General features: G+C 51.7%; 2 protein-coding genes and 1 long non-coding RNA gene across 4 annotated transcripts in view; 1 reads left to right on the top strand and 2 right to left on the bottom strand.

Moving 5' to 3' along the window:
* mpi (mannose phosphate isomerase) overlaps positions 1-8,613 on the bottom strand; it is a 40,869-nt gene extending 32,256 nt beyond the window's left edge. The window contains exons 1-2 of the mRNA XM_079583251.1: positions 8,466-8,613; positions 1,574-1,715 (exon numbers count right to left, since the gene is read on the bottom strand). Coding sequence (XP_079439377.1) covers positions 1,574-1,649 — 76 coding nt within the window. The 5' untranslated portion in view covers positions 1,650-1,715; positions 8,466-8,613. The remainder of the gene's footprint in view (positions 1-1,573; positions 1,716-8,465) is intronic.
* Positions 8,614-8,672: 59 nt separating this feature from the next.
* On the bottom strand, positions 8,673-16,435 carry LOC306982810. Of its 2 annotated transcripts, none has more exons than XR_013794235.1 (3): positions 16,328-16,435; positions 8,813-8,940; positions 8,673-8,744 (listed from the first exon to the last, which is right to left on the bottom strand). It is a non-coding gene; the product is annotated as an uncharacterized lncRNA (long non-coding RNA). The 2 variants fall into 2 exon arrangements; XR_013794236.1 differs by lacking the exon at positions 16,328-16,435 and adding an exon at positions 9,324-9,361.
* A 239-nt stretch (positions 16,436-16,674) lies between these two features.
* Positions 16,675-27,189, top strand: part of LOC306982807 (secretory carrier-associated membrane protein 2-like) — a gene marked incomplete at its 3' end in the record, with an annotated part of 11,410 nt that continues 895 nt past the window's right edge. The window contains exons 1-7 of the mRNA XM_079583258.1: positions 16,675-16,831; positions 21,390-21,455; positions 22,220-22,279; positions 23,444-23,555; positions 23,642-23,773; positions 23,848-24,007; positions 26,035-26,136. Coding sequence (XP_079439384.1) covers positions 16,775-16,831; positions 21,390-21,455; positions 22,220-22,279; positions 23,444-23,555; positions 23,642-23,773; positions 23,848-24,007; positions 26,035-26,136 — 689 coding nt within the window. The remainder of the gene's footprint in view (positions 16,832-21,389; positions 21,456-22,219; positions 22,280-23,443; positions 23,556-23,641; positions 23,774-23,847; positions 24,008-26,034; positions 26,137-27,189) is intronic.

The raw sequence follows: 27,189 nt of genomic DNA, 5'->3' as shown, positions 1-27,189 counted from the left end.
GTGAGGAGACATGAGGAGACATGAGGAGACATGAGGAGACATGAGGAGACATGAGGAGACGTGAGGAGACGTGAGGAGACATGAGGAGACGTGAGGAGACGTGAGGAGACGTGAGGAGACGTGAGGAGACATGAGGAGACATGAGGAGACGTGAGGAGACGTGAGGAGACGTGAGGAGACGTGAGGAGACGTGAGGAGACGTGAGGAGACGTGAGGAGACGTGAGGAGACGTGAGGAGACATGAGGAGACGTGAGGAGACGTGAGGAGACGTGAGGAGACGTGAGGAGACGTGAGGAGACATGAGGAGACGTGAGGAGACGTGAGGAGACGTGAGGAGACGTGAGGAGACGTGAGGAGACGTGAGGAGACGTGAGGAGACGTGAGGAGACGTGAGGAGACGTGAGGAGACGTGAGGAGACGTGAGGAGACGTGAGGAGACGTGAGGAGACGTGAGGAGACGTGAGGAGACGTGAGGAGACGTGAGGAGACATGAGGAGACGTGAGGAGACGTGAGGAGACGTGAGGAGACGTGAGGAGACGTGAGGAGACGTGAGGAGACGTGAGGAGACGTGAGGAGACGTGAGGAGACGTGAGGAGACGTGAGGAGACGTGAGGAGACGTGAGGAGACATGAGGAGACGTGAGGAGACGTGAGGAGACGTGAGGAGACGTGAGGAGACATGAGGAGACGTGAGGAGACGTGAGGAGACATGAGGAGACGTGAGGAGACGTGAGGAGACATGAGGAGACATGAGGAGACGTGAGGAGACGTGAGGAGACGTGAGGAGATACAGGAGACGTGAGGAGATACAGGAGACGTGAGGAGACGTGAGGAGACGTGAGGAGACGTGAGGAGACATGAGGAGACATGAGGAGACGTGAGGAGATACAGGAGACGTGAGGAGACATGAGGAGACGTGAGGAGAGGTGAGGAGACATGAGGAGACATGAGGAGACATGAGGAGACGTGAGGAGAGGTGAGGAGACATGAGGAGACATGAGGAGACATGAGGAGACGTGAGGAGACGTGAGGAGACGTGAGGAGATACAGGAGACGTGAGGAGACGTGAGGAGACGTGAGGAGACGTGAGGAGACGTGAGGAGACGTGAGGAGACGTGAGGAGACGTGAGGAGACGTGAGGAGACATGAGGAGACATGAGGAGACATGAGGAGACATGAGGAGACGTGAGGAGACATGAGGAGACATGAGGAGACATGAGGAGACATGAGGAGACATGAGGGAGACATGAGGAGACATGAGGAGACATGAGGAGACATGAGGAGACGTGAGGAGACATGAGGAGACATGAGGAGACATGAGGAGACATGAGGAGACGTGAGGAGACATGAGGAGACATGAGGAGACATGAGGAGACATGAGGGAGACATGAGGAGACATGAGGAGACATGAGGAGACATGAGGAGACATGAGGAGACATGAGGAGACATGAGGAGACATGAGGAGACATGAGGAGACGTGAGGAGACATGAGGGAAGGTAAAAAGTCTGATCTGATCCAGTCCAGTCTGATCCAGTCCAGTCTGATCCAGTCCAGTCTGATCCAGTCCTGACCTGAGAGGAAGTCCAGGATCTCCTGGACGGGTCTGAATCCACAGAGTCCTCTGAACGGCGTCAGAGCGATGGCCATCTCTGGTTTGTGGCTGTCGTCGGGATAATGCTCCGGGAACTGAGCGTGAAGCCGCACCGCCAGGTCCTGAAGCAGAGAGAGAAACGGGTCAGAACCAGGACCAGGCCAGACCAGACCAGGCCAGGTCCTGAAGCAGAGAGAGAAACGGGTCAGAACCAGGACCAGACCAGCTCCTAATGAGAGAAACGGGTCAGAACCAGGACCAGAACAGACCAGGCCAGACCAGACCAGGTCCTGAAGCAGAGAGAGAAACGGGTCAGAACCAGACCAGGCCAGACCAGACCAGGTCCTGAAGCAGAGAGAGAAACGGGTCAGAACCAGGACCAGAACAGACCAGGCCAGACCAGACCAGGTCCTGAAGCAGAGAGAGAAACGGGTCAGAACCAGACCAGACCAGACCAGACCAGGTCCTGAAGCAGAGAGAGAAACGGGTCAGAACCAGGACCAGACCAGCTCCTAATGAGAGAAACGGGTCAGAACCAGGACCAGAACAGACCAGGCCAGACCAGACCAGGTCCTGAAGCAGAGAGAGAAACGGGTCAGAACCAGACCAGGCCAGACCAGACCAGGTCCTGAAGCAGAGAGAGAAACGGGTCAGAACCAGGACCAGAACAGACCAGGCCAGACCAGACCAGGTCCTGAAGCAGAGAGAGAAACGGGTCAGAACCAGGACCAGAACAGACCAGGCCAGACCAGACCAGGTCCTGAAGCAGAGAGAGAAACGGGTCAGAACCAGACCAGACCAGACCAGACCAGGTCCTGAAGCAGAGAGAGAAACGGGTCAGAACCAGGACCAGAACAGACCAGGCCAGACCAGACCAGGTCCTGAAGCAGAGAGAGAAACGGGTCAGAACCAGACCAGACCAGACCAGACCAGGTCCTGAAGCAGAGAGAGAAACGGGTCAGAACCAGGCCAGACCAGACCAGGCCAGGCCAGACCAGACCAGGCCAGGCCAGACCAGACCAGGCCAGACCAGGCCAGGCCAGACCAGGACCAGACCAGACCAGACCAGACCAGGCCAGACCAGACCAGGCCAGACCAGACCAGGCCAGGCCAGACCAGACCAGGCCAGACCAGGCCAGACCAGGCCAGGACCAGACCAGACCAGACCAGACCAGGCCAGGACCAGACCAGACCAGACCAGACCAGACCAGACCAGGCCAGGACCAGACCAGACCAGACCAGACCAGACCAGGCCAGGACCAGACCAGACCAGACCAGGCCAGACCAGACCAGGTCCTGAAGCAGAGAGAGAAACGGGTCAGAACCAGGCAGGGCCGGACTGGGACTGAAAACCAGCCCGGCCCAAATTACCCCCGTCTAAACCCAATGCATTCTGTCCTCTTTGGCTGTAACAGCTCATTTGAAAGCTAAGACCCACAAAACTGACCTTTTTCCTCACGCTGTTGCAGTGTTGTGTCACTTTGTATGTTTCTTTTTCTTGTCTTTTCTTTTCTTTTTTGTCACTTTTTTGTTGAATTTTGTTGAGATGTAGAGACTGAGGGGATCGTTTGAGAAACCTTCTAAGTGCTTGAAAATGCAGTGGGTGTGGTCTGGGAGGTGTGGGTGTGGTCTGGGAGGGCGTGGGTGTGGTCTGGGAGGTGTGGGTGTGGTCTGGGAGGTGTGGGTGTGGTCTGGGAGGTGTGGGTGTGGTCTGGGAGGTGTGGGTGTGGTCTGGGAGGTGTGGGTGTGGTCTGGGAGGTGTGGGTGTGGTCTGGGAGGGTGTGGTCTGGGAGGTGTGGGTGTGGTCTGGGAGGTGTGGGTGTGGTCTGGGAGGTGTGGGTGTGGTCTGGGAGGTGTGGGTGTGGTCTGGGAGGGTGTGGGTGTGGTCTGGGAGAGTGTGGTCCAGGTTTGGTAGAGGTGGGTGTGGTCTTGGAGGTGTTGGTGTGGTCTGGGAGGGTGTGGTCTGGGAGGGTGTGGGTGTGGTCTGGGAGGTGTGGGTGTGGTCTGGGAGGTGTGGGTGTGGTCTGGGAGGTGTGGGTGTGGTCTGGGAGGTGTGGGTGTGGTCTGGGAGGTGTGGGTGTGGTCTGGGAGGTGTGGTCTGGGAGGTGTGGGTGTGGTCTGGGAGGTGTGGGTGTGGTCTGGGAGGTGTGGGTGTGGTCTGGGAGGTGTTGGTGTGGTCTGGGAGGGTGTGGTCTGGGAGGTGTTGGTGTGGTCTGGGAGGTGTGGGTGTGGTCTGGGAGGGTGTGGTCTGGGAGGTGTGGGTGTGGTCTTGGAGGGTGTGGGTGTGGTCTGGGAAGGTGTGGGTGTGGTCTGGGAGGTGTGGGTGTGGTCTGGGAGGTGTGGGTGTGGTCTGGGAGGTGTGGGTGTGGTCTGGGAGGTGTGGGTGTGGTCTGGGAGGTGTGGGTGTGGTCTGGGAGGTGTGGGTGTGGTCTGGGAGGTGTGGGTGTGGTCTGGGAGGGCGTGGGTGTGGTCTGGGAGGTGTGGGTGTGGTCTGGGAGGTGTGGGTGTGGTCTGGGAGGTGTGGGTGTGGTCTGGGAGGTGTGGGTGTGGTCTGGGAGGGCGTGGGTGTGGTCTGGGAGGTGTGGGTGTGGTCTGGGAGGTGTGGGTGTGGTCTGGGAGGTGTGGGTGTGGTCTGGGAGGGCGTGGGTGTGGTCTGGGAGGTGTGGGTGTGGTCTGGGAGGTGTGGGTGTGGTCTGGGAGGTGTGGGTGTGGTCTGGGAGGGTGTGGTCTGGGAGGTGTGGGTGTGGTCTGGGAGGTGTGGGTGTGGTCTGGGAGGTGTAGGTGTGGTCTGGGAGGGTGTGGTCTGGGAGGGTGTGGGTGTGGTCTGGGAGGTGTGGGTGTGGTCTGGGAGGGTGTGGTCTGGGAGGTGTGGGTGTGGTCTGGGAGGGTGTGGTCTGGGAGGGTGTGGTCTGGGAGGTGTGGGTGTGGTCTGGGAGGTGTGGGTGTGGTCTGGGAGGGTGTGGTCTGGGAGGGTGTGGTCTGGGAGGTGTGGGTGTGGTCTGGGAGGTGTGGGTGTGGTCTGGGAGGGTGTGGTCTGGGAGGGTGAGGGTGTGGTCTGGGAGGGTGTGGGTGTGGTCTGGGAGGGTGTGGTCTGGGAGGTGTGGGTGTGGTCTGGGAGGGTGTGGTCTGGGAGGTGTGGGTGTGGTCTGGGAGGGTGTGGGTGTGGTCTGGGAGGGTGTGGGTGTGGTCTGGGAGGTGTGGGTGTGGTCTGGGAGGGTGAGGGTGTGGTCTGGGAGGTGTGGGTGTGGTCTGGGAGGTGAGGGTGTGGTCTGGGAGGGTGAGGGTGTGGTCTGGGAGGTGTGGGTGTGGTCTGGGAGGGTGTGGTCTGGGAGGGTGTGGTCTGGGAGGGTGTGGTCTGGGAGGGTGTGGTCTGGGAGGGTGTGGTCTGGGAGGGCGTGGGTGTGGTCTGGGAGGGTGTGGTCTGGGAGGGCGTGGGTGTGGTCTGGGAGGTGTGGGTGTGGTCTGGGAGGGTGTGGTCTGGGAGGTGTGGGTGTGGTCTGGGAGGGTGTGGTCTGGGAGGTGTGGGTGTGGTCTGGGAGGGTGTGGGTGTGGTCTGGGAGGTGTGGGTGTGGTCTGGGAGAGTGTGGGTGTGGTCTGGGAGGTGTGGGTGTGGTCTGGGAGGGTGTGGGTGTGGTCTGGGAGAGTGTGGTCCAGGTTTGGTAGAGGTGGGTGTGGTCTGGGAGGTGTGGGTGTGGTCTGGGAGGGTGTGGTCTGGGAGGGTGTGGTCTGGGAGGTGTGGGTGTGGTCTGGGAGGTGTGGGTGTGGTCTGGGAGGTGTGGGTGTGGTCTGGGAGGTGTGGGTGTGGTCTGGGAGGGCGTGGGTGTGGTCTGGGAGGTGTGGGTGTGGTCTGGGAGGTGTGGGTGTGGTCTGGGAGGTGTGGGTGTGGTCTGGGAGGGTGTGGTCTGGGAAGGTGTGGGTGTGGTCTGGGAGGTGTGGGTGTGGTCTGGGAGGTGTGGGTGTGGTCTGGGAGGTGTGGGTGTGGTCTGGGAGGGTGTGGGTGTGGTCTGGGAAGGTGTGGGTGTGGTCTGGGAGGGTGTGGGTGTGGTCTGGGAGGTGTGGGTGTGGTCTGGGAGGTGTGGGTGTGGTCTGGGAGGTGTGGGTGTGGTCTGGGAGGTGTGGGTGTGGTCTGGGAGGTGTGGGTGTGGTCTGGGAGGGTGTGGGTGTGGTCTGGGAAGGTGTGGGTGTGGTCTGGGAGGGTGTGGGTGTGGTCTGGGAGGTGTGGGTGTGGTCTGGGAGGTGTGGGTGTGGTCTGGGAGGTGTGGGTGTGGTCTGGGAGGGTGTGGTCTGGGAGGTGTGGGTGTGGTCTGGGAGGGTGTGGTCTGGGAGGTGTGGGTGTGGTCTGGGAGGTGTGGGTGTGGTCTGGGAGGGTGTGGGTGTGGTCTGGGAGGTGTGGGTGTGGTCTGGGAGGGTGTGGGTGTGGTCTGGGAGGTGAGGGTGTGGTCTGGGAGGGTGTGGGTGTGGTCTGGGAGGGTGAGGGTGTGGTCTGGGAGGGTGTGGGTGTGGTCTGGGAGGTGAGGGTGTGGTCTGGGAGGTGTGGGTGTGGTCTGGGAGGTGTGGGTGTGGTCTGGGAGGTGTGGGTGTGGTCTGGGAGGTGTTGGTGTGGTCTGGGAGGGCGTGGGTGTGGTCTGGGAGGGTGTGGGTGTGGTCTGGGAGGTGAGGGTGTGGTCTGGGAGGTGAGGGTGTGGTCTGGGAGGTGTGGGTGTGGTCTGGGAGGTGTGGGTGTGGTCTGGGAGGTGAGGGTGTGGTCTGGGAGGTGAGGGTGTGGTCTGGGAGGTGTGGGTGTGGTCTGGGAGGTGTGGGTGTGGTCTGGGAGGTGTGGGTGTGGTCTGGGAGGTGTGGGTGTGGTCTGGGAGGTGTGGGTGTGGTCTGGGAGGTGTGGGTGTGGTCTGGGAGGGTGTGGTCTGGGAGGGTGTGGTCTGGGAGGGTGTGGTCTGGGAGGGTGTGGTCTGGGAGGTGTGGGTGTGGTCTGGGAGGTGTGGGTGTGGTCTGGGAGGTGTGGGTGTGGTCTGGGAGGTGTGGGTGTGGTCTGGGAGGGTGTGGTCTGGGAGGGTGTGGTCTGGGAGGGTGTGGTCTGGGAGGGTGTGGTCTGGGAGGTGTGGGTGTGGTCTGGGAGGTGTGGGTGTGGTCTGGGAGGTGTGGGTGTGGTCTGGGAGGTGTGGGTGTGGTCTGGGAGGGTGTGGGTGTGGTCTGGGAGGGCGTGGGTGTGGTCTGGGAGGGTGTGGGTGTGGTCTGGGAGGGTGTGGGTGTGGTCTGGGAGGTGTGGGTGTGGTCTGGGAGGTGTGGGTGTGGTCTGGGAGGGTGTGGTCTGGGAGGGTGTGGTCTGGGAGGGTGTGGTCTGGGAGGGTGTGGTCTGGGAGGGTGTGGTCTGGGAGGGCGTGGGTGTGGTCTGGGAGGGTGTGGTCTGGGAGGTGTGGGTGTGGTCTGGGAGGTGTGGGTGTGGTCTGGGAGGGTGTGGTCTGGGAGGTGTAGGTGTGGTCTGGGAGGGTGTGGTCTGGGAGGGTGTGGGTGTGGTCTGGGAGGTGTGGGTGTGGTCTGGGAGGGTGTGGTCTGGGAGGTGTGGGTGTGGTCTGGGAGGGTGTGGTCTGGGAGGTGTGGGTGTGGTCTGGGAGGTGTGGGTGTGGTCTGGGAGGTGTGGGTGTGGTCTGGGAGGTGTGGGTGTGGTCTGGGAGGTGTGGGTGTGGTCTGGGAGGTGTGGGTGTGGTCTGGGAGGTGTGGGTGTGGTCTGGGAGGTGTGGGTGTGGTCTGGGAGGTGTGGGTGTGGTCTGGGAGGTGTGGGTGTGGTCTGGGAGGGTGTGGGTGTGGTCTGGGAGGTGTGGGTGTGGTCTGGGAGGGTGTGGTCTGGGAGGGTGTGGGTGTGGTCTGGGAGGTGTGGGTGTGGTCTGGGAGGTGTGGGTGTGGTCTGGGAGGGTGTGGGTGTGGTCTGGGAGGGTGTGGGTGTGGTCTGGGAGGTGTGGGTGTGGTCTGGGAGGTGTGGGTGTGGTCTGGGAGGTGTGGGTGTGGTCTGGGAGGGTGAGGGTGTGGTCTGGGAGGTGAGGGTGTGGTCTGGGAGGTGTGGGTGTGGTCTGGGAGGTGTGGGTGTGGTCTGGGAGGTGTGGGTGTGGTCTGGGAGGATGTGGGTGTGGTCTGGGAGGATGTGGGTGTGGTCTGGGAGGGGGAGGGTGTGGTCTGGGAGGTGTGGGTGTGGTCTGGGAGGGTGTGGGTGTGGTCTGGGAGGGGGAGGGTGTGGTCTGGGAGGGTGTGGTCTGGGAGGGGGAGGGTGTGGTCTGGGAGGGTGTGGGTGTGGTCTGGGAGGGTGTGGGTGTGGTCTGGGAGGGTGTGGGTGTGGTCTGGGAGGGTGTGGGTGTGGTCTGGGAGGTGTGGGTGTGGTCTGGGAGGGTGTGGGTGTGGTCTGGGAGGGTGTGGGTGTGGTCTGGGAGGGTGTGGGTGTGGTCTGGGAGGGTGTGGGTGTGGTCTGAGAGGTGTGGGTGTGGTCTGGGAGGTGTGGGTGTGGTCTGGGAGGTGTGGGTGTGGTCTGGGAGGGTGTGGGTGTGGTCTGGGAGGGTGTGGGTGTGGTCTGGGAGGTGTGGGTGTGGTCTGGGAGGTGTGGGTGTGGTCTGGGAGGGTGTGGGTGTGGTCTGGGAGGTGTGGGTGTGGTCTGGGAGGTGTGGGTGTGGTCTGGGAGGGTGTGGGTGTGGTCTGGGAGGTGTGGGTGTGGTCTGGGAGGTGTGGGTGTGGTCTGGGAGGTGTGGGTGTGGTCTGGGAGGGTGTGGGTGTGGTCTGGGTGGGTGTGGGTGTGGTCTGGGAGGTGTGGGTGTGGTCTGGGAGGGTGTGGGTGTGGTCTGGGAGGTGTGGGTGTGGTCTGGGAGGGTGTGGGTGTGGTCTGTGGTCCTCACCTGGTCCGGGTGGGCCTGGATGGACAGGGCGCTCCTCACCGACAGCACTTTGAAGAGAAAGGGCAGTTTTCCGTTGAATTTCTGCCGGACTTTGGCCCCGAGACTCTGAGGGTTTTTCTCAATCCAGGATCCCAGAGTCTGACCCGAGACCAGAGTCTGACCCGAGACCAGAGTCTGACCCGAGACCAGAGTCTGACCCGAGACCAGAGTCTGACCCGAGACCGGACCGGCCCGGGACAGGATCAGGGAGTCGGCCTTCGGGTGAGCGCCCATCCACAGCTAAAACATGTACAACAGGGGCTTTAGAGAGAGAAAACATGTACAACAGGAGCTTTAGGGAGGGTTACCTCGGCGTAGGGCGTGTCGGGGTCGATGGTCGTCCCGGAGTCGCTGTGGAGCAGGAGCTGAGCCACTTCACTGTTTAATCCCAACTTCCCCCAGGAGTAACACTGCGGCCTACAGGCCAGAGAGAGAACTGCAACACAGAGGAACACTGTCTCTACAGGCCAGAGAGAGAACTGCAACACACACACTGTCTCTACAGGCCAGAGAGAGAACTGCAACACACACACTGTCTCTACAGGCCAGAGAGAGAACTGCAACACAGAGGAACACTGTCTCTACAGGCCAGAGAGAGAACTGCAACACAGAGGAACACTGTCTCTACAGGCCAGAGAGAGAACTGCAACACACACACTGTCTCTACAGGCCAGAGAGAGAACTGCAACACAGAGGAACACTGTCTCTACAGGCCAGAGAGAGAACTGCAACACACACACTGTCTCTACAGGCCAGAGAGAGAACTGCAACACAGGAGTAACACTGTCTCTACAGGCCAGAGAGAGAACTGCAACACACAGAGTAACACTGTCTCTACAGGCCAGAGAGAGAACTGCAACACAGGAGTAACACTGTCTCTACAGGCCAGAGAGAGAACTGCAACACAGGAGTAACACTGTCTCTACAGGCCAGAGAGAGAACTGCAACACACACACTGTCTCTACAGGCCAGAGAGAGAACTGCAACACACAGAGTAACACTGTCTCTACAGGCCAGAGAGAGAACTGCAACACACAGAGTAACACTGTCTCTACAGGCCAGAGAGAGAACTGCAACACACAGAGTAACACTGTCTCTACAGGCCAGAGAGAGAACTGCAACACACAGAGTAACACTGTCTCTACAGGCCAGAGAGAGAACTGCAACACACAGAGTAACACTGTCTCTACAGGCCAGAGAGAGAACTGCAACACACAGAGTAACACTGTCTCTACAGGCCAGAGAGAGAACTGCAACACAGGAGTAACACTGTCTCTACAGGCCAGAGAGAGAACTGCAACACAGAGAGTAACACTGTCTCTACAGGCCAGAGAGAGAACTGCAACACACAGGAGTAACACTGTCTCTACAGGCCAGAGAGAGAACTGCAACACACAGAGTAACACTGTCTCTACAGGCCAGAGAGAGAACTGCAACACACAGAGTAACACTGTCTCTACAGGCCAGAGAGAGAACTGCAACACACAGGGTAACACTGTCTCTACAGGCCAGAGAGAGAACTGCAACACACAGGAGTAACACTGTCTCTACAGGCCAGAGAGAGAACTGCAACACACAGGGTAACACTGTCTCTACAGGCCAGAGAGAGAACTGCAACACACAGAGTAACACTGTCTCTACAGGCCAGAGAGAGAACTGCAACACACACACTGTCTCTACAGGCCAGAGAGAGAACTGCAACACAGGAGTAACACTGTCTCTACAGGCCAGAGAGAGAACTGCAACACACAGAGTATCACTGTCTCTACAGGCCAGAGAGAGAACTGCAACACAGGAGTAACACTGTCTCTACAGGCCAGAGAGAGAACTGCAACACACACACTGTCTCTACAGGCCAGAGAGAGAACTGCAACACAGGAGTAACACTGTCTCTACAGGCCAGAGAGAGAACTGCAACACACAGAGTATCACTGTCTCTACAGGCCAGAGAGAGAACTGCAACACAGGAGTAACACTGTCTCTACAGGCCAGAGAGAGAACTGCAACACACAGAGTAACACTGTCTCTACAGGCCAGAGAGAGAACTGCAACACAGGAGTAACACTGTCTCTACAGGCCAGAGAGAGAACTGCAACACACAGAGTAACACTGTCTCTACAGGCCAGAGAGAGAACTGCAACACACAGAGTAACACTGTCTCTACAGGCCAGAGAGAGAACTGCAACACACAGAGTATCACTGTCTCTACAGGCCAGAGAGAGAACTGCAACACACAGAGTATCACTGTCTCTACAGGCCAGAGAGAGAACTGCAACACACAGAGTATCACTGTCTCTACAGGCCAGAGAGAGAACTGCAACACACAGAGTATCACTGTCTCTACAGGCCAGAGAGAGAACTGCAACACAGGAGTAACACTGTCTCTACAGGCCAGAGAGAGAACTGCAACACACACACTGTCTCTACAGGCCAGAGAGAGAACTGCAACACACAGAGTAACACTGTCTCTACAGGCCAGAGAGAGAACTGCAACACACAGAGTAACACTGTCTCTACAGGCCAGAGAGAGAACTGCAACACACAGAGGAACACTGTCTCTACAGGCCAGAGAGAGAACTGCAACACACACACTGTCTCTACAGGCCAGAGAGAGAACTGCAACACACAGGAGTAACACTGTCTCTACAGGCCAGAGAGAGAACTGCAACACACAGAGTAACACTGTCTCTACAGGCCAGAGAGAGAACTGCAACACACACACTGTCTCTACAGGCCAGAGAGAGAACTGCAACACACAGAGGAACACTGTCTCTACAGGCCAGAGAGAGAACTGCAACACACACACTGTCTCTACAGGCCAGAGAGAGAACTGCAACACACAGGAGTAACACTGTCTCTACAGGCCAGAGAGAGAACTGCAACACACAGAGTAACACTGTCTCTACAGGCCAGAGAGAGAACTGCAACACACAGAGTAACACTGTCTCTACAGGCCAGAGAGAGAACTGCAACACACAGAGTAACACTGTCTCTACAGGCCAGAGAGAGAACTGCAACACACACACTGTCTCTACAGGCCAGAGAGAGAACTGCAACACACAGAGTAACACTGTCTCTACAGGCCAGAGAGAGAACTGCAACACACACACTGTCTCTACAGGCCAGAGAGAGAACTGCAACACACAGGGTAACACTGTCTCTACAGGCCAGAGAGAGAACTGCAACACACAGGGTAACACTGTCTCTACAGGCCAGAGAGAGAACTGCAACACACAGGAGTAACACTGTCTCTACAGGCCAGAGAGAGAACTGCAACACACACACTGTCTCTACAGGCCAGAGAGAGAACTGCAACACACAGAGTAACACTGTCTCTACAGGCCAGAGAGAGAACTGCAACACACAGAGTAACACTGTCTCTACAGGCCAGAGAGAGAACTGCAACACACAGAGTAACACTGTCTCTACAGGCCAGAGAGAGAACTGCAACACACAGGAGTAACACTGTCTCTACAGGCCAGAGAGAGAACTGCAACACACAGGGTAACACTGTCTCTACAGGCCAGAGAGAGAACTGCAACACAGGAGTAACACTGTCTCTACAGGCCAGAGAGAGAACTGCAACACACAGAGTAACACTGTCTCTACAGGCCAGAGAGAGAACTGCAACACACACACTGTCTCTACAGGCCAGAGAGAGAACTGCAACACACAGAGTAACACTGTCTCTACAGGCCAGAGAGAGAACTGCAACACACAGAGTAACACTGTCTCTACAGGCCAGAGAGAGAACTGCAACACACAGAGTAACACTGTCTCTACAGGCCAGAGAGAGAACTGCAACACACACACTGTCTCTACAGGCCAGAGAGAGAACTGCAACACACAGAGTAACACTGTCTCTACAGGCCAGAGAGAGAACTGCAACACAGAGAGTAACACTGTCTCTACAGGCCAGAGAGAGAACTGCAACACACAGGAGTAACACTGTCTCTACAGGCCAGAGAGAGAACTGCAACACAGAGGAACACTGTCTCTACAGGCCAGAGAGAGAACTGCAACACACAGGGTAACACTGTCTCTACAGGCCAGAGAGAGAACTGCAACACACAGGAGTAACACTGTCTCTACAGGCCAGAGAGAGAACTGCAACACACAGAGGAACACTGTCTCTACAGGCCAGAGAGAGAACTGCAACACACAGGAGTAACACTGTCTCTACAGGCCAGAGAGAGAACTGCAACACACAGAGGAACACTGTCTCTACAGGCCAGAGAGAGAACTGCAACACACAGAGTAACACTGTCTCTACAGGCCAGAGAGAGAACTGCAACACACAGAGTAACACTGTCTCTACAGGCCAGAGAGAGAACTGCAACACACAGAGTATCACTGTCTCTACAGGCCAGAGAGAGAACTGCAACACACAGAGTAACACTGTCTCTACAGGCCAGAGAGAGAACTGCAACACACAGAGTAACACTGTCTCTACAGGCCAGAGAGAGAACTGCAACACACAGAGTAAAGGTACGTTCACAGTCGAGCTCAGCCGATATATCGGTGTATTTGCTTTCCTGATTCTTGTGCTTTGGTGACAGTGGAACAGTTTTAAACTCTCCTCCCTCCCGTCTCTCCTGGATATTATCACATACGTGTGGGTTTGTGTCCAGCCTCGTGATGAAATCCCTTTAAAACATGTTTGTTGAAGAGTTTAAATCCTCTGATCCGAACGCCGGGGCTGAGCGACGTCATAAAGCGTTTCCTCCTCTTTTCAGACGCTTTAAAACATTAAAGCTCGAGCTGTGACGGTTCAACCTCACGTTTCAGTCGCTGCAAAAGTCAGATTTCTCAACTTTACTCAAACATTTGAGATAAACTTTATTTAGTTTGGTCACGTTTCAGAAACGGAAGCTCGATCTTATCAGCAGAAAAACCACAGAAAAACCACAGAAAAACCACAGAAAAACCACAGAATAAACACAGAATAAACACAGAATGAGTGACGCCTCATTTGAAAGCTAAGACCTCGTGTTTTGGTCACTTTTTCATCACATTTCTGTTGTTGATGTTTTGTTGCTTCATCGTCCGTTAGTCTTTTGCTTTTGTTGCTTTTCCAACACGTTTTTGTCGCTCTTTTGCCGTTTTTTCTGCTTTTAGATTTGGGTAAAGCCAAAATTAAGAGGTCAATCAAACATCAGATTTAAACATTAGAACAAAAGTCAATCATCTGCTTTGTGTGGACAGCGCCCTCTTCTGGATGCAGAGTGTCTGAACACTTCAGGTCAGAGCCGTGGGAGGATGTGTTAGTTAGGGGGCGCTGACGGACAGAATGTACCCTGTGCATAAATCCTGTTTATTAACCTCTTAACTCCCGCCTGAACCGAGAGCATTTTCTCCAGTTCAGCTTTACCCAAATCCTGTAGGCCAGAGTAACGCCTCATTTGAAAGACCTACAAAACTAAATTGATCTTTTTCCTCACGGCAGATCTTTTTTCATCACTTTTTTTGTCGGGCAGTCGTATCACTTTCGTCAAATTATGAGCCCAGCAGTGTCTACAGCCTGACTTTACCCAAATCTAAAAGCTTCTGGAAAAGAACGTCAGAATAGCCATGAAAATGAGACGTAAATGAGTGGCAGTGGGTTTAGTTGGTCTTAGCTTTCAAATGAGGCCTGCTGGGGGGGGGGGGGGGGCGGGGCGTGGTCACGTCCGAGGCTCTGGTGCAAATGTGTTGAATAGATACGACAGGTTCACAAACAGAGCTTTGCTTCTGTGTAAAGATCTGTGATTTAAATAAACAGCTCTGTTTGCGTCTCCAGTCACTGAAACAAATAAACAAAACCAGATCCTGAACTCCAGGCCAGGAGCTTTACCGTTTGGGTAAAGCCGTTGGAGACTCAGCTTCACCAAAGCTTCTGTCTCAGCTCAGGTTGTCACGATCATGACTTTATCAACTTATCGTTTGATAAATAACAGGTGAACCATGCACTTTTGGGCTCAATATTCATCGTCTGTGGATTTATTAGCATTTCCCCCTGTTTTTTTCTCTGTAAAAGCATAACCTTCATGTTTTTGCAGCTTGTGTGGTGTTTTTGGTGGGATTTAGTAGAACACAGGTGCACTGTCATGTTCATGCTTTCAAACTGAAAATATCTCTTTACAGACAATATTAATGTTTAAAAGTGACTATGTTACTGCTATGCTTTAAGAACAAGGGATTCCAAAGATTTCCGTTATTTTGGAGCTGGTTTCAGTGGCAGCAAGTCGTCCACAATAACATCGTTCATCGCGATATTTTCTTGACTCGATATATCGAGCTTCAAATGTAGTTATGGTGACGGGCCGAGCGCCTCCTTTAACGATGAACCTCACACTCGCAGCAATAATCGACCTTTAGCTCCAGCTCAGTGACCTTTACAGACGACTCGGACAGTTTGAAATCCTCACATTTCTAAACTCAGGTTGTGCTTCTGTAGATTCTGTTTGTATTTTAGTTTATTATATTTGTTTGACGATTGCCTGTTTCACACTGAGACATGTTCTGAACGGAGCTTAGACGAGTTGATGTGTACCTGTCTGGTCTTTGTGCGTGCGCTCAGTCATGCAAAACGACCAAAGATGTTGTTAGCATTTGGCCTCTCCCAGTGTGTTCCTATGGCTCCAAACGGGGTGAAGTTAGAAGCGGCCGAGCTCTTCACAAAGACCAGACGGGTACGGATCAACTCGTCTAAGCTCAGGTCAGAACATATCACGTGTGTTGATCACGTGTGCTGATCACATGTATCGATGCGTGTGTTGATCACGTGTGTTGATCACGTGTGTTGATCACGTGTGTGGATCACGTGTGTTGATCACGTGTGTTGATCACGTGTGTTGATCACGTGTGTTGATCACGTGTGTTGATCACGTGTGTTGATCACGTGTGTTGATCACGTGTGTTGATCACGTGTGTGGATCACGTGTGTTGATCACGTGTGTTGATCACGTGTGTTGATCACGTGTGTTGATCACGTGTGTTGATCACGTGTGTTGATCACGTGTGTTGATCACGTGTGTGACCGCACCGCGTGACTGATTCAGGAAATGATTCGCGGGTTTGAAGCGCGATTCAAAACAAAAGCGACATTTTGTGTGTTTGTGTTGGACATAAACAAAGTAACACAAGCACATTTTCCCTCACAGCTCCATAAACTATAAACTCTATAAACTCTATAAACTCTATAAATTCGCAAATTTAGTCTTTCAGCCCCAACATTTACTGTCAGCCCTCAGCATGTTGTACCTGCGGACCTGTCCCTTTTTAAATCCAGATTAAAGACTCATCTTTTAATACTCAGAGACACTGAACTGTGTCCAGGTTGTAAATATTTGGTGTTTTTTTAATTGTTTTTATGTTTCTGTGAAGCACTTTGGTCCTGGTGTAAAGTTCTATATAAATAAACTTTTACCGATCGATACATTTCTTGTCCACATGATGGCGCAGTGGAGCCATGTGTGATGCTGTGAGGCTTCAGTGCTTCATCTGGTCATCACTAGTTCAGGGTCTTTAAGGTTTAAACTTCCGTCACATCAGTGAGACCAGATCATCAACAAAAACATCACGTTACAAATGAAAAGCGACGGTCCGGGCGGGGGTTAAGAGGTTAAACAGGACGAGGTCTGAGCAGGTCAACCTAAAGAGGGACCACATTAGGACCACATCAGGACCACATCAGGACCACACAGGCCTCTCTGCCCCTGGCGGAGCTCCCCGTGACCGTGCCCCGTTATCCGCCCCATCACGCCCGCAGTGACACCCCGGTAAACCCCGGTAAACCCCGGTAAACCCCGGTAAACCCCCGGTAAACCCCGGTAAACACTTACCTGCTTCCTCCGCCATCTTTGCTGTCTCTGCCGCGCATGCGCAGTCTCAGCCAGTGCTGGAGTTTACGGCTCTTTTTCCGGAGCCGAATCTTTGGGATCGGTTCATTTAATGTAGATGTTAATAACGTCATCCAGAAAACTCACAGTCTCTATGACGTCAGCGATAAAAGGGGCTGATGTTCAGGCAAAACGTTCTCCAGTTCGGCTTTACCCAAATCTAAAAAGCATAAAAACAGCAACAAACATGCTTAGATTTGGGTAAAGCCGAAGGGAGAAAACGCGCTCGGTTCAGGCGGGGGTTAAGGGGTTAAACAGCCGGACGCTCATGAATGACGTCACATCACTCAGTCCGTGAAGAACCAGGAAGAATCAGTTTATTCTCCGCTACTTTCCCGGTTTTTCCTCCGTTTTTGCCTCTTTAAACGCGTGAACCGCGTCCCCGCCGCCATGTCCGGCTTCGACACGAACCCCTTCAGCGCGGACACCGGAGAAAACCCCTTCGACGTGAGTGGGAACACTTTTTAAAGACACTTTTCACGGAGTTTAGCGGAGTTTGACACATACTTCCGGGAGGGGCGGGCTGTGGAGCGGAGCCGGGACTGTGATTGGACTATCGAGAGTGAGTGACAGCGGGAGAGCCAATCAGAGCGGGGACGCGGCTGGAGAAAGTGGAAAGTGTGTTTTTAATCGAGAAAAACGGCTTTAAAAGCGAATAACGGGGGAAATAACCGAACACGGGGATAAACACGGGCTCAGACTGAAACCTTAGGGATAAAATGACCTCACAGGAAGAGCAGGAAGAGCTTCAATAACCGGAGCAAAGGACAGAGTCTGAACTAACAGCTCTGTCACAATAATCACTTTAGAGCAGCTCAGAAACTAAAGTGAAAAAGAGTAAACACAGGGTTAGTTCCGGTTGTTCTGGGTGAATGTGACGTCATTTACGGCTTTGTTTCTCAGTCTGTGTCCTGTTCATGGAGTAATAAACCAAACAGAGATAAAAGGGCGGGTCCTGGACAGTAATAACGCAGTAAAACTGAGACTTTGAGATTGTTTGAGTTACTGAAGGTGTTTGTCCTGTTACTGTGTCTCATCAGAGTACTGTGTTCAGATACTGTGTTCAGAGTACTGTGTTCAGAGTACTGTGTCAGAGTACTGTGTCAGAGTACTGTGTCAGAGTACTGTGTCAGAGTACTGTGTTCTGATACTGTGTTCAGAGTACTGTGTTCTGATACTGTGTTCAGAGTACTGTGTTCTGATACTGTGAATACTCTGGTCAGTCACACGTCATACACAAGGCAGTTCAAAGTGTTTCACAGATGCACAAGAAAACAAAACAGATCAAATCAGTCAAACATCGATATAAAGATGTACCGTGAAAGGCCAGAGTGCAGATGAAACAGTGACGCTCTCGGGTTAGAGAACATGACTTGATCTTTGTTCCTCTCACATCCTCATGACTGTCGGCCAATAGAGCAGCAGATACAGCGTCATGTGACACATGTGTTTGTATGAACTGAAGAAGTTTAAATCTGAGGAAAAACGGGTCATAATTAAAAGCTCTTAATGATGTGAATATGGATTTTCCTCACGTACGATGCGATCCCCCATTAAAAACAAAATAACTGAATATATTATGAATATACATGTTTGGTGTATTTAAACAAAGTGCATCAACAAAAGCAACATTGCAAAGACCCTGTTAAACATCCAAATGACTTATACTGTGTTTGGATCTGTTTGAACAGCAGAACCTCTTCCTCTGAGCAGAGCTGAAAAATACATAAACTACATAAATACATGTATTTAGTTCCTCCCAACACTGTGGACCAGGCGCTGTCATGACTTCACGGATTCATGGAAGTGCTTTAACTGTTTTATTAACCGTTTATTCCAGGAGCAGAACAGCCGGTCTGGCATACAACAATACTGTAGTAAACAAGCAGAGATAATCAATACCGTGTCTAGCAGCGCCTCCTAGTGGAGCTTACTGTAATAATTATTTAAATCACATCTCCATATGTGCTGCTATAGTTAGGATAACAGAGTCTTGAACAAAACACTTATTTTACTTTCAGCATTTAAAGGTCTCTTAACTTTCATAATAAAGTTAGAACCAGAGGTCAGTTCTGTAACACAATGCACCAGTGAAGAACATCTTAAACATCTTAACCCGGGCCGGTGGTCTCTCTCCGCTCTCCCGGCTGAGGTTCTCATCGGGGAGGCACCTACACTCGGGGAGATGGTCGGAGCACAGGAGACCGGTGAACGGGTCGCAGTGGGAGGAGTGTCTGTGTCACCGTGGGTGGAAAAGTCACTGTCATCACGAGTCTCTTGTCCAGCACTTGGAGATACTGGCTCAGGCACTTCCTGCAGACGCCTCCTGTTCCTGCAGATGCTCCTGTTCCTGCAGATGCTCCTGTTCCTGCAGACGCCTCCTGTTCCTGCAGACGCCTCCTGTTCTGCGGGCAGTAGTTCCTCGGTCAGTTTGAATTAGAAGCGACCTGAGCTCTTGAGATTTTGCGAGTTCCAGTTTGACATGAACTCTCTGGCCAGGCTGCAGTGGAGGCAGAGGTCGGGTTGAGTGACGCCGGCTGTAGAAGAAGCCGTAGGCAGTTTGGACGGCTGGTCCTTTAGTCTCACTCCTGATGATCAAGTCGGGCTCAGCTGATGTGGCCACGCAGGAACTGTGCTTCTGATTCCTCGTCCGATCATGAGCTGGGCTTTTACGAGAGTATTAGTGAATAATCTGTGCATCAGCGTCACGTTATCACCTCCTGCACTAAAGACAGACTGTTCTCATCTTTATGTTTATTGTTTTAAGCATTTGAAGTACTTTAAAACTGCATTGTATATGAAGAAACTTTGACTTCAGATTTTATTTGTGTCACTTCTGTTTCTGAGAACAGTTTGTGTGACGGCCTCAGTGTTTGAGTTTATACTAAACTAACGAAGGATGAAACTCATTTCCTTCAGACAGTCAGTAACTTTATGGAGCCGTTACTCTGGGCTCTGGGCTGTAAACAGTCAAGAAGCTTCAGATTTGGGTAAAGCTGATGTGCTCAGTTCAGGTTCGGGTTATCAAACACGACTTAAATGGAGAGGTGGTCGGTTTGAATCCTGGTTTGAGTTTCCTCATGTAGGAAATGCGTGGGATAAATGAAGTTTCCTCGTGTAGGAAATGTGTGGGATAAATGAAGTTTAAGTGTGAAGGAAATGCGTGGGATAAATGAAGTTTCCGTGTGTAGGAAATGCGTGGGATAAATGAAGTTTCCGTGTGTAGGAAATGCGTGGGATAAATGAAGTTTAAGTGTGAAGGAAATGTGTTGGATAAATGAAGTTTCCTCATGTAGGAAATGTGTTGGATAAATGAAGTTTCCTCATGTAGGAAATGTGTGGGATAAATGAAGTTTCCTCATGTAGGAAATGTGTGGGATAAATGAAGTTTCCTCATGTAGGAAATGTGTGGGATAAATGAAGTTTCCTCATGTAGGAAATGTGTTGGATAAATGAAGTTTCCTCATGTAGGAAATGTGTGGGATAAATGAAGTTTCCTCATGTAGGAAATGTGTGGGATAAATGAAGTTTCCTCATGTAGGAAATGTGTTGGATAAATGAAGTTTCCGTGTGTAGGAAATGTGTGGGATAAATGAAGTTTAAGTGTGTAGGAAATGCGTGGGATAAATGAAGTTTCCTCGTGTAGGAAATGTGTGGGATAAATGAAGTTTCCGTGTGTAGGAAATGTGTGGGATAAATGAAGTTTCCTCATGTAGGAAATGTGTGGGATAAATGAAGTTTCCTCATGTAGGAAATGTGTTGGATAAATGAAGTTTCCGTGTGTAGGAAATGTGTGGGATAAATGAAGTTTAAGTGTGAAGGAAATGTGTGGGATAAATGAAGTTTCCTCATGTAGGAAATGTGTGGGATAAATGAAGTTTCCGTGTGTAGGAAATGTGTGGGATAAATGAAGTTTAAGTGTGAAGGAAATGTGTTGGATAAATGAAGTTTCCTCATGTAGGAAATGCGTGGGATAAATGAAGTTTCCTCATGTAGGAAATGTGTTGGATAAATGAAGTTTCCTCATGTAGGAAATGTGTGGGATAAATGAAGTTTCCGTGTGAAGGAAATGCGTGGGATAAATGAAGTTTCCTCATGTAGGAAATGTGTGGGATAAATGAAGTTTCCTCATGTAGGAAATGCGTGGGATAAATGAAGTTTCCTCATGTAGGAAATGTGTGGGATAAATGAAGTTTAAGTGTGAAGGAAATGCGTGGGATAAATGAAGTTTCCGTGTGTAGGAAATGCGTGGGATAAATGAAGTTTCCGTGTGTAGGAAATGCGTGGGATAAATGAAGTTTAAGTGTGAAGGAAATGTGTGGGATAAATGAAGTTTAAGTGTGAAGGAAATGTGTGGGATAAATGAAGTTTAAGTGTGAAGGAAATGTGTTGGATAAATGAAGTTTCCTCATGTAGGAAATGTGTTGGATAAATGAAGTTTCCTCATGTAGGAAATGTGTGGGATAAATGAAGTTTCCTCATGTAGGAAATGTGTGGGATAAATGAAGTTTCCTCATGTAGGAAATGTGTTGGATAAATGAAGTTTCCTCATGTAGGAAATGCGTGGGATAAATGAAGTTTCCTCATGTAGGAAATGTGTGGGATAAATGAAGTTTCCTCATGTAGGAAATGTGTGGGATAAATGAAGTTTCCTCGTGTAGGAAATGTGTGGGATAAATGAAGTTTCCTCATGTAGGAAATGCGTGGGATAAATGAAGTTTCCTCATGTAGGAAATGTGTGGGATAAATGAAGTTTCCGTGTGAAGGAAATGCGTGGGATAAATGAAGTTTCCTCATGTAGGAAATGCGTGGGATAAATGAAGTTTCCTCATGTAGGAAATGCGTGGGATAAATGAAGTTTCCTCATGTAGGAAATGCGTGGGATAAATGAAGTTTCCTCATGTAGGAAATGCGTGGGATAAATGAAGTTTCCGTGTGTAGGAAATGCGTGGGATTAATGAAGTTTAAATGAAGTTTCAGACCCTAACCCTGTTGTTTGTTTCAGGATCCGTCTGTGACGCAGCTGACGAGCTCCACCATCACCTCCATCGAGGGGATCAACACCTTCAGCGTGAGCTTCACTGTTTCTATGTTGAAAATGTGTGACTTCATGTGTCTCGTAGTTTTGGTAAATACATGAAACTGGGAGATCATTTTCATTGTGAATTCCCGAGAAAACGTTTGACCTTCCAGCGCAACAAGAGCAGCGGGAATATATGTTTTAATGTTTAAACACTCGGCATCATACGCAGCGCCTGTGGTGGACCTGGGTGGACCTGGGTGGACCTGGGTGGACCTGGGTGGACCTGGGTGGACCTGGGTGGACCTTTAATGGCGTTCAGTCCCTGTGTGTAATGAGGGTAAAGCAGGTGCCTCCACCTCCTCACTGCCACCCCACATCTTGGATCCTTCAGCTTTTTAAAGGAACAGGCCGTGGTTTTTCCACACTGAGATATGTTCTTACCTGAGCTGTGACGAGTTCTTTAGGACCTGTCTGATCTTCAGTCACGTAAACACAGCACAGACGGCGTTAGCATTTAGCCTCTCCCTCTCTCCTCTATAGCTCCAAAACAGGTCAAGATAGAAGCTACCAAGCTCTTCCACGTTTCCCCTATTTAAATATGGTTACGTGAAGTGTTCCACTACAAAGTATAATTACACACAATTAAACAATGTGGATTTTCTAAGCGGATAAAAGGGGGAACTATATTGTAAGGCGTAATAATACCAGGAGTCATTTGGCATCCACACAGTAATCTGCGGATGCCAAATTACTCCTGGTATTACTACGCAGCACCAGCCAGAGATCTGAGAACTGTTCACTTTGTTTTTCAGGAAACAACGGGTTCCACGTCTCCAGCCGTTCTTCAGCCATCCACTGACCCCGCCCCCAAGGTAACCCCGCCCCCTCACTGCCCCCGCCCCCAAGGTAACCCCGCCCCCGCCCCCAAGGTAACCCCGCCCCCACCCCCAAGGTAACCCCGCCCCCTCACTGACCCCGCCCCCAAGGCAACCCCGCCCCCTTTGTTATAATCCTATTTACCGTAAATGCTCTAATACTGGCCTGTATTCCATCAGCGGCCGAGTCTCTAAAACAGGCCGGGGCTTTTATAGAAACTACAGCAGTAGAAATATTCCCCATGTTAGGAGTTTGTCTCATACTGGTGTAAATGAAAACTCAGGTGCAGGAAGTAACAAACTGAACCCGGGCCGAGGGCGACGCTGCGGAGGAGCTGATCCCAGCGTAACTTTGACACAGATTTAGCCACTTTTCAAACCTCCTGTGACCATATTTGGAAACAGGGCAAATGTTTATGACCCTCCAGGGTTTTAATAAAGTCTCCATCGCGTCTTCAAAGCACGTCCAGCTGCTCCGTGTGCAGGTCAGTCCCACGCCTCAAAATAACTCCTCCCATCAGCGTGAGCGTCTCGTCTTCTCTCGGGTCAGTCTCATGATCGATCACAAACACAAACGCTCCGTCTAAACTCGCCTTTTACACAAGATAACAACAAATAATCCGGTCCGGTAAAAACGAAACAGAAACCTGCAGTGACACTGATGTCAATGCTCCGCTAACAGCAACGAAACACTTCCTGTTGTCCCGACAAAATAAAAGGCGTCAATGTTCCAGCCGCTGGGAGAGGGTTTGAAATGTTCATTAATAAATTAACCTAATATTTTAGGTGCAAATGGACACAAATCTCCTTTTTCTTTCTCAAATAGAAATAAAGGCCTGTCTCTAATTGTGGCCTGGTTCCAATAAAGGCCTGGTCCTGATGCCCTGGAGTAAATAAAGGCCCCGGCCTCTATTAGGGCATTTACGGTAATAATCATCTTCATGAACAAAACTCTGAGCTTTTCCTTTTGGCAGGACTTTAATCTGAGGCTGTTTCAGAGTCAGTGAAGTTTGGATGATTTTAGTCTCATTTTTATGTAGCCGTTTGAACACATTTTAGTCACAGTTTCAGTCTCAGAAACAACTGAATCTAGTTTTAGTGGCATTTATGTCAGAAATCTGGTCTGTGTGGAGCCCTGACTGTAGCTGCTGATGTGTCCAGGAGGTGGCAGCAGCGGCTCAGGCAGACCTCCTCAGGCGTCAGGAGCAACTGGAGAAGAAGGCGGCGGAGCTGGAGAGAAGAGAAGAAGAAATCAGCAACCGCAACCCGACAGGTCCGACCCCTGACCCTGAAGCCGTGTTCCCGTCAGAACCCGATGCTCAGGCGTGTTTGACTGAATCACATGTGTTTCTGCTCCAGGCCTGAAGCAGAATAACTGGCCTCCACTGCCGGGCTTCTGCCCCATCAGACCCTGTTTCTACCAGGACTTCTCTGAGGAGATCCCACCAGAGCATCAGCGCGTCTGCAGGATGATCTACTACCTGTGCATGAGTGAGTCTAACCACTACGCCACCACAGTGTCGGCCTGTGGGACATCACTGTCATTCCCTCTGATGTTTCCACAGTGAACGCGGTGACTCTGTTCCTGAACGTCCTGGCCTGTGTGGCTCTGTTCGTCACAGCGCCCTCTACAGGAATGAACTTCGGCCTTTCCCTGATCTGGTTCATGCTGTTCACGCCGTGTTCCTTCCTCTGCTGGTACCGGCCCGTGTACAAGGCCTTCAGGTACTACTACTACTGCAAATACTGCAAATACTGCAGGACTGTTCCTTCATCTGCTGTACCGGCCCGTGTACAAGGCCTTCAGGTACTACTGCTACTGCAAATACTGCAAATACTGCAGGACTGTTCCTTCATCTGCTGTACCGGCCCGTGTACAAGGCCTTCAGGTACTACTGCTACTGCAAATACTGCAAATACTGCAGGACTGAGCCTTCCTCTGCTGTACCGGCCCGTGTACAAGGCCTTCAGGTACTACTACTACTGCAAATACTGCAAATACTGCAGGACTGAGCCTTCCTCTGCTGTACCGGCCCGTGTACAAGGCCTTCAGGTACTACTACTACTGCAAATACTGCAAATACTGCACATACTGCAGGACTGAGCCTTCCTCTGCTGTACCGGCCCGTGTACAAGGCCTTCAGGTACTACTACTACTGCAAATACTGTGTAACCAATATGCTGCTATTAAACAACAGTTTATGATCATAATGCACTGGAATTCACTTTCGAGTCAATGGGCTAGAAGTCTAGGTGTCGACTCGGAGAGAGGAGGCAGAGACCAGAGTTTGCTTTTTGATGGTACCATATATTAATTAAGAAAAATATGTGGACAGACAAACATTTGGAATGGCCATTCAAAACAACAACAACCATGTACAAAACAAACAAAGAACATAAACAGTTCCGCAGTTCTTCAAATAGATGGTCAATAAACTCAATTCGATTGCACCGTCTTGTAACTCCTCGGATAAAGTTCAGTGTGCGGTTCAGTTCAACAGTTCATACGACCCGGGGTCCTGATTGAGTATCCAGAGGGAAGGTAGTGACCCGTGGGGAGGAGTGAGTGAATGTGAGAGGGGCCGTAGACTGGGGTGCGAGAGTTTGCGAGGGTGGCTGCAAGAGCCTCCTACCAGCCCGGACAGAGCAGGAGGTCGGGTTCCTAGTGGGAATCTCCAGGCATGGATACTTCTTCTTTGGGCCAGAGTCCTGTTTCAGTAGCTCGCCATCAATGTAAAAAGCCTGGCCTGCATAAAACAGCACCAAGAACAATAGTCTAAGTTGTGTACACATTTATCAATTCTATAATACACTAATCGTATTATCATAATTTCTCTATCCACATTGTACAATATATTCATAATTTAGACATGTCCAATCAACAATCAACAATGTGCAACTATTAACTGATAGCAGCAACCCCACTAACTGGGTTAGTATCACTAGACTCTAAACAAAAGTGCATAGTGATACACATAAAAGAACATTAAATTCAAGGTACTTTTCTGTATAAAAAAACTAGCAACTTAATGCGTAAGGTGCACTGAAGTGCGTAGTGCTTAAAACATTACGTCAATATCATAGAAATCACAAGTTTGGGCTAAAAAACGCCACTACAATCCTTGTTTAAGGACTTTCAGCTGTAACATTCAAAACAACCCAATTTACACCATTACCATTTGTATTTGGTGAATATCCTAAAGAACGGATAGAAATATGGCACAAATAGCAAATGCTAACCGGACCCCCACAAAACCAAAGGGGTGCGGCTAACGCTAAGCTACATGGTTGTGTGCGTTCTTACCAAGTCCGCGTTTCACCGAATGCACGGCTCGTGTATCGTGGTCGGCACTGGGCGTCGGCTCCTACGGTTTACATTTAAGCATTTTAGTTTGAGACAGTAACGGATGTTATTTTAAAGAGAACCGAGCGAACAACATACCTGCAGCAGCAAATGTTTGGGCTTCCCTCGCGTCCACCGGAAACTTCCGGATACCCGTTATTAAAGAGACGTGATTGGCGGGACGCGGTCACATGACCCTATTCTCACGATAGCGCGGAGGCAACATAGGCAACCATAGAGTTGGAGAAGGGCAAATATTCATAATGAATTCGACACCTGCGTTACAACTGCACATACTGCAGGACTGTTCCTTCTACTACTGCAAATACTACAGATACTGCAGTACTGCTCCTTCCTCTGTGTCCGGAGTTGGTTAAGATGAAACTGAAAGTATCTCTCTGTGTTTCAGGACCGACAGCTCCTTCAGCTTCTTCTTCTTCTTCTTCGTGTTCTTCGGTCAAGTCGTCGTCTTCATCATCCAGGCCGTGGGCCTGCCGGGCTGGGGCAACAGGTCTGTTTCTCCTCTTTGTTTTCCCTCTGACTGCTTCAAACATGACCATACATGGGCGACTCCAGAGAGGCCGTCTCTGCCTATGTCACTTCCTGTCAGTGTCCAATAAGGAAGCATCCGTCCGTCCGTCCGTCCATCCATCCATGGAGGAGGAGAACAGGGTCCACTCGGACTCCATGTCCCCCGCCTCCCTCGGAATCTGGGTGAAGCTCGTCCGGAGGTGGGAGTTGAAGACCCCACTGACAGAGGGATCCACCAGACGTTCCCAGCAGACCCTCACAACACGCTTGGGCCTGCCAGGTCTGACCGGCTTCCTCCCCTGCCAGCGGATCCAGCTCACCACCTGGTGGTGATCAGTTGACAGCTCCGCCCCTCTCTTCACCCGAGTGTCCGAGACACGCGGCCGGAGGTCAGACGACACAACTACAAAGTCGATCATCGACCTCCTGCCTAGGGTGTCCTGGTGCCACGTGCACTTATGGACACCCTTGTGCTCGAACATGGTGTTCGTTATGGACAAACTTCGACTAGCACAGAAGTCCAATAACAGAACACCACTCGGGTTCAGATCGGGGAGGCCGTTCTTCCCAATCACTCCCTCCCAGGTCTGACTGTCGTTACCCACGTGGGCGTTGAAGTCCCCCAGCAGAACAATGGAGTCCCCAGTCGGAGCACCATCTAGTACCCCTCCCAGGGACTCCAAGAAGGCCGGGTACTCTGCACTGATGTTGGGCCCGTAGGCCGAGACAACGGTGAGAGACCTGTCCCCGACCCGAAGGCGTAGGGACGCGACCCTCTCGTCCACCGGGGTGAACTCCAACACGTGGCGGCTGAGCTGGGGGGATATGAGCAAACCCACCCCAGCCCGCCGCCTCTCCCCGCGGGCAACTCCAGAAAAATGGAGAGTCCAGCCTCTCTCCAGGAGTTGGGATCCGGAACCCAAGCTGTGCGTGGAGGTGAGCCCGACTATATCTAGCCGGTATCTCTCAACCTCCCGCACAAGCTCAGGCTCCTCCCCCCCAGCACAACCTCCCGCACAAGCTCAGGCTCCTC

Source organism: Gobius niger, assembly GCF_951799975.1.
Source record: "Gobius niger genome assembly, contig: SCAFFOLD_41, whole genome shotgun sequence".
Taxonomy (NCBI): Eukaryota; Metazoa; Chordata; class Actinopteri; order Gobiiformes; family Gobiidae; genus Gobius; species Gobius niger.
This window is presented reverse-complemented; position numbering and strand designations above follow the sequence as displayed.